The following is a 6886-nucleotide window of genomic DNA, read 5'->3' on the forward strand; positions in this document are numbered from 1 at the left end:
CAGATGATCTTAGTGTCACCAGGAGACACTGGAAAAATAAAAATAAACCCAAGTTAGAGGGATTTCAGTTATTGAGACTCTCTGTTCTATATCCAGCCGCTACAGATTTTTTTATGATACATGCCCAGGGAGGGTTAGAGTGTGACCCGCACCCCTGCAATAATACCCAGCCACCAGCCATGCCATTCAAAGTACTAGGGCGGTCACCTTCCTGGAGTCATTTCACTGTTCAGGCCTGCAGGTCCCTGTGGTGGTGGCCAAAGGCTCTGGAGCCCACGTTGGTGGGCATGAAGTTCCTCTTAATCACACTCCCAGATCTGCTCAGCCAGCCCGCCATCTTATGGGTCACGCAAGTGGCAGTGTTGCACGAACTCTTCTGGGCAGTGATGCTGATTTGTAGGATGGAGAAAATGAGAAGGCCTGTCAGTGAGAGGTTGAGGGCAGATGCTGCCCTATGGGATCATCAGTGGAAAATTACTACTCTGAGAGGCACCAGTGAACCTTAAATGTTTCTGCTAAATACAATCATCACAGCAGAAAATCAAAGGGTTTTAGGGAAAATGCCACAATCACTCCCTGTAGACATTTTTAGGGGTGTCAGAAGACCAAAGATGTCTCTGGGTTAATGTTCTTGGAACACAGAACTGTAACAGCCAATCTTTCCTGTGTAAATTAAACACCAACCAAGGCTTATGAGATGAGAGAGAGATTTATGGCACTATACCCAATCTCATTCTTAAGTATACCCCTTCCTGGTAAGCTGGGGGAAGGGTAAGCCATGTTCTGGGAGGGGTGCAGAGATTTACCTGAAGCCCTCTTCCTCATGCTCCAGCTCACTGGCCTTCATCTGCACATAATACTTCACCATTGCAGCCAGTAGGAGGCGCGATTCCTCCTCAGTGAGTGTAGCAGGTACAAAGCCACTTTCCAAGGCCGACCTAGGGAAGGGAAGGAAGCCCAACTCATGCTCTGAGCCCCTGCCTACCCCCACACCCCAGGATAAGCAGCCAGCTTTCTTGGTTTCTGGGGCTTCCACTGAGGATGTGGCCAACCCAATTCTCTCTCTCTTTTTAATTTCTTTTTTTAAGGTTTTAAAAATAACATTTATTTCTTAAAGGTTAACATGTGCAGAGCTTCCCTGGTGGCGCAGTGGTTGAGAGTCCGCCTGCCGATGCAGGGGACACGGGTTCGTGCCCTGGTCCGGGAAGATCCCACATGCCGCGGAGCGGCTGGGCCCGTGAGCCATGGCCGCTGAGCCTGTGCATCCGGAGCCTGTGCTCGGCAACGGGAGAGGCCACAACAGTGAGAAAAAGTTAAAATGTGCATAATAAGAAACCAAAAAACACAAGAAACAAAAAACAAAGTCATCCATCATCACAAGCAATATACTGATGTGTCCTTCTAGATCTCTTTTGTGTATTTACACAACTAAGCATCCATTTTTATGTAACTAAGATCATACAGTTATGTATCATGCTTGTTCACACATCATTTCAAAGTCCCAAAGCTATGAGTATTTTGATAACCAAGAATACACTACACCAACTCAATCTGGAAGGAGAAAAATGTAATCCTGCCTTTCTTGGTGACAAAAATTTCAGAAAAGACAAAAGTGGCAACAGCCCTCTAGACAAAGATATTGGCAAAGTTATGATTAAAATACTACATTCCCTTAATGTTCAATTAAAAATGAGACATAAAGCAACAGAGTACACAAAGTATAATGCTTCTAAGAGGATTCATTATCCAATCTAAACTATTAAAGTGTTAGCAAGGAGGTATGTTTCCATTGAATTACTTAACAATATATTCCTATAGTACAGCCAAGAGATGCACATACATCCATGGTTATCATCAAAATATAAATATGAACATGTCCACATACATCCCTCCCTTTATACTTCCTTCTGCCCCTCTGCTGCCAACCTAATGAACACGTCCTGACATACATTTCTCAGAGACGGTTTAACAATTCCATGTCCAAGATGCTGCTTTTTCATGAATTATAACAAACATATTTACAAATTGGTTAATTCACTAGCTCTACTTTTTACCATATATTGTCACTTCAGGACATCTAAAAAAGCCTAGATGTTGCAAAATAATGAATGAACCTTGTCTATAATAAACATTGGTACTTTACAAAAATGCACATATAGACCTATGGTTATAGCCTAAAATTGTTTTCTATACGGAGATATTAGCCAAGAGCCCTTTCCCTTCACCCTTCCTCTTACCCCTTCTCCAGCATTTCAACGACTAAGTACAAGACTACATCTAGCTCCAAGATGTGGATTAACATAGACACTCCCAGAATATACAGCCCTTCCTAAAAACCAACAAAAGGGCATTTATTAAGGGATTATTTTACTACTCTATTTTTAATATACTTTGGGCATTAGGAGTTTCTTATTCTTTAATACAAAGCAATATTAACTAAAATACACAAATAGAACAAGGGTTAGACAATCTGAACTTGTCTAAAGACTCATGGGCACAGATCCCTTCTCTGCACTTCCTTCCCTGTCCCCTCTTCCCTCCCCGACTACCCAATGAACAGTCAGCCTACTCTCCAAGACTCAAGTTTAACAATTCCACTCCCCAAATATAACCATTCCTATGAATTAACAGAAAAAAATACGTAAAATGTATTACTTTAACCCTCTACTTTCAACATATGTTGTGCAGTTTTACACATCTAGAAAGACTAGATGATTCAAATAAGGATTTAAGTTTGTCCACTATCTATACACATAGTAGCAATGAATAAACTGCACACAAAGGCTTTAATCTCAAAGTGTCTTCTAAACAGGAAAACTCTGGCCTAGAACCTTTCCCCTTTTCATCTCTATCAACCCAGCCCAGTTCTCAATGGACAGGGCATGAGACATGTATCCATCCAAAAATGCCACTTCACCAGGATTTAGGTTCTGGTGTGACCTAAAAGAAGTGGTTTGCTCCAAGTGGATTATATAGACTTGTGAAAGGTGATGGTTAGATTTTCAAGAATTTTATGAGCTTAGTGTAAATACAGCCATTATTAAAAATTAAATGATAATGATTTGAATCCGAAAATGATTTCAGTTTAATGTAATTTGAATAAAGGTGAGAAATTAGATGAAAACATCACATAGATATAATAACAAACTTATTGGCAAAGTAATTAGCAGATTAGGATGCAATTCATTGATCAAATTATGGTAAAAGTAGTAAACAGGTTTGCTAAAGATAGAAATGTTTGGTAACAATCAACAAAAGCATGCTGTGAGGTTCAATGAGTTACAGTATATGAAATTTACAAGGAGTATCCTGTATCTTTTGTGTGTTTGTAAACTGTGTGATACACATGTTTGTATCACAAAAGATTTATGATAAACTTATATACATGTTTACATTCATACATTACCCACCCCCCCATAAGAGCCAGATTCAGCACAGCACAACTTAGAACACAGAATTATAAGATTGGGAGTTGGGAATACTCCTGGCAGGGCTGTCTCACCTGAATGGCGCTGAGTGCAGCACGCCTGCCTGGTACAAGACCAGGATGCTGAGGACCAGGAAGGGGGGGAACTTCCAGAAGACCATGACGACTCTCTGCAAGGGAATAATAACATCAGCACCTGCAGAATAACAACTTCCATGAGCCCACAGACCCAGGCTCTGCTCCTGCCTCTGCCCCTAACTCCCGGGCGTCCAGCTTCAGGCTGGACATGTCACTCCACTTCACCTTCGTTTCCTCCTCTACCAAGTGGACTGCTGGAAGATCCAGTAAGGCTGCAGCATGCTTGGTTTAGCAAAGAAACCTAGTGGGACAACTGGGTGAGGAGGTCTTAGTCTATAGCCCCCGCCCCATCACTCCACTCACTCTCACATACAACCTGTTGGCCAGGACTCCTGGAGGACAGAGTCCGAGTACCTGTCACAACAGCTTTTCCCACTGTGCAACCCAGAGCCGTCCTCCTGGTGCCGGGCTTTTGCACATACATGGAGGGGGGAGGGGATTACCGAGGACAAATTTCTGCGGTTGGAATCCCTGAGAAACTGAAGAACCACATTCTACTGCTCAGCTGCTCCACACTTTGGTAAAGAGTGCCCTGTAAGAATCAAGCTGGAAGGGTCTCAAATTGGAACCCAGGACTTAAACTGGGAAAAAAGTTCCCAGAACCCGCAACGGGGGCTTGCGTTTAATGGCTGCCTGCCCCTCAGTCACTGCACCTATTTGCCTCCCGCTTGCGCTGGCCCAGGTTCTGAAGCATTTCCCGCGGTCCGCTCGGCACAAGACGTGATCCGTGAGAGCACCATCTGCACAAAACTATTCCTGCGTCCAGATCTGCTTGCAGTGCCAGGGGAGCTCCAGCATCCCAAACTGACCTAAGCACGTGTGCTTCGCGAAAGGAAACTGGAGCCCGCCTCAGCGCGGGGAGAGTGAAGCAGGGAGTGCGTGAACTGAGACCATCCAGTGTTACCTGTGGAAGACGCCTGGGATGCATTGCAGAGTAATGCAGGTTGTGTGAAATGACCTAGACAGAAGTGGACAGAGCCTTTGAGACTGGAAGAGATCAGCTAAGAAAAAGTAACGGAGAGAGAGAAGGAAGAGAGGGGAGAGAGAGAAAAACAGAATCCCAGCTAAGCAGGAATCTCCGGGCTTACCTGGCAGCAGGAACCAGGTGGCTTGGAGCAGAGGAGGGAGCAGTGGCAGTAGCTTTGGCTTCAGGCGATGGCACGGTGGCAGAAGTGGCAGTGACACTCGAGCTGGGCAGTGCGTCTGATGCCTCCCAACACCAGCAGCTGCTCTTATTCCCACTGCTCTGGGTCTGGGGTGGTCCAGGAGCTCTGGGCAACCAATGAGGGGAAGGATCTGAGCCCCAGAAGGATTGTGTCATCACTTGCGTCCAGAACCTGGAGCATCCAGAAGGACCACCCCACTTGTATTTGCATTGAGGTCATTGATGCGGGGGCGGGAGGGGGACGTGGGGGGGTTGGTGAGGACCAACGAAAAACACAGGAAAAGTGAGTAGGAATTTGAGGACAGTTTGACGTCATGGTTAACTTCACCTGTTCGGTTTTGCGGGTTTTGAACACGCACGTGTCCCACTCCATCCCCAGCTGTGCGATCTTGTCGGGCAGAGTCCAGCATTACAAGGAACGCTGTCTCCCCTAGGTCTGACCGCAGACCTCCGTGCAAGTGCAGCTTCGAGGGTTAATGCATAATAGAGTTGATGATTCTGTGCCCAAGCAGGGGGTCTGATTCAGGCAGCTGGAATCACGCACAGGAGGGCAGGGCTTGTGGGTATCAGACACAGAGGATCAAAAACTTTGTCACACTGGAACTCTGTTGCAGCTGTTCCTTTTCCAGGTGGAAACATCGTGGGCTAGTAACTTCTAGTGCCTCAGTATACTTATCTTTGAAATGGGGATCATATTCTCATCTTGAAGGAATGTTATCATTAATAAGTATGTACCTGTTATCTGCCCAGGTAGGGATCTGGAAGTGCTTACCAGGGAAGTTCATAGGGGATTCTGTGGGATCGCAATCCATCTTCCCAGACAGCACCCTGTGCAGCTTCCTGGAGTCATGCTGGTTGGTCCATCATGTGGGTTAAGGAGGGGCTGGATGCCCTGCTGGGACTGAGCACGGAAGTGCAAGCTTCCAAGCGGACCTCTAGGCCCACGCCTCCTCCCCCACCATTCATCACCTAAAGTTCAGCCTCCTTCTCGAACCATTTGCCCAGCTGCCCCTTGCTTCCGGCTGCTGTTTGCCAAGACGTTCCAGTGACCTGTGATTCCAGCCCTGCACCCACGTCTACCGCAGTTCAGTCCTCTGCTAGAAAGCCCGCCAAGCTTGACGGTGCTGAAGAGTCCAGCGGAGTGCAATCCTCGCTCTCACTTCAGTCATACTCTACACACACACAAACTCAGCACTTTCTCCAAACATGTGCCCACTCCCAAACCACAGGCACTCACAAAATGACACTGGCGCTCAGTGGCATCCAGGTGATGCGCTCAGTCCCGCCCTAAGTATGCACAGAGCGGCATGATTAGGACCTGCATCCACGAAACCTGCACCGACTCTCAGTAAGTGTACTCTGTAAAGCCCAATTACCCAGCACCTCGACCCTCCTACACCCTGCCCAGCACGTTTCTGGATCTCTCTGTCGGAGTTCCTGCTCTAAGCCTTCCAGGAAGGTCTGAGGTGCTGACCTGCTGTCCTCAGCAGATAGAATGCAGAAAACGAAGCTTCTCACTGTCCGCAGTATCGCTGGGTCTGAGCACATAGCGCAAGATCCAAGCAGCCTGTACAGACCCTCCAGCGCGGCAAGCACTGCGGCGGCATCGCGGGGCGGTGGAATAAAACACGGATCCCAGGTAGCTGGTTTTCTCAGGCGGAACCGAAACTAGCCGAAACGAGCCACGAGGTGACCCGAGCCACTGGTCCACGCCCCAAACCTCAGTGTCAAGAAGCTTCAGTGATTTGTTCGACACGGCAGCTGCCTCGCGGCACATCTCTTCCCCTTGCAGGTTGGTGGTCTCCGGGCTCAGGACACCTAACTTCCAAGATGCCCTTATTCCAATTTCTGCTTCTTAACCGCAGCGGTGGCACTGATGCAAGCGAGTAAAACCTTGGAGCAGGGGAGCTGGATATCTGAAACTGGCTCTCCTCAGGCAGGGCGGTGGGGGATCCGGGGAATGGAATAACCGGTTGGAAGCGCGCAAGTGCGCTTGGGCACGGAGCCGGGAAAGGCAAGACGTGCAAGGGAAGGATTCAGGATGGCGGATCGCGGGTTCAGTGCATCTTGGAGTCTCGAGGCAGAAATCGGGGGCTGAGACCCAGACCGGGGTTAGGGAACTCAGCAGCAAGACTAAATTGGCGAACGCGGCAAAG

At 47.5% G+C, this 6886-nt stretch overlaps 1 protein-coding gene across 1 annotated transcript; it reads right to left on the reverse strand.

Moving 5' to 3' along the window:
* Nucleotides 1-229: 229 nt before the first annotated feature.
* LOC114887398 (calcitonin receptor-stimulating peptide 2-like) lies at nt 230-4493 on the reverse strand. The gene is made up of 4 exons (XM_029209092.1): nt 4470-4493; nt 3503-3597; nt 807-938; nt 230-389 (listed from the first exon to the last, which is right to left on the reverse strand). The coding sequence occupies exons 1-4, from the start codon at nt 4491-4493 to the stop codon at nt 230-232; spliced, it is 411 nt and encodes a 136-aa protein (XP_029064925.1).
* Nucleotides 4494-6886: the final 2393 nt, after the last annotated feature.

The sequence above is a fragment of the Monodon monoceros genome, unplaced genomic scaffold, assembly GCF_005190385.1.
Source record: "Monodon monoceros isolate NGI ecotype Baffin Bay Population unplaced genomic scaffold, NGI_Narwhal_1 Super_Scaffold_7, whole genome shotgun sequence".
NCBI classification, from domain to species: Eukaryota; Metazoa; Chordata; class Mammalia; order Artiodactyla; family Monodontidae; genus Monodon; species Monodon monoceros.

What these genes read in the sequence shown, in the direction of transcription:
- LOC114887398 (XM_029209092.1), bottom strand. Translation starts at nt 4,493, where the DNA reads ATGCATCCCAGGCGTCTTCCACAG. An exon ending in ATCCCAGGCGTCTTCCACAG is followed by an intron (nt 3,598 to 4,469) that starts GTAACACTGGAT and finishes ATTCCCTTGCAG; the next exon opens with AGAGTCGTCATGGTCTTCTG. An exon ending in CATGAGGAAGAGGGCTTCAG is followed by an intron (nt 390 to 806) that starts GTAAATCTCTGC and finishes CCTACAAATCAG; the next exon opens with CATCACTGCCCAGAAGAGTT.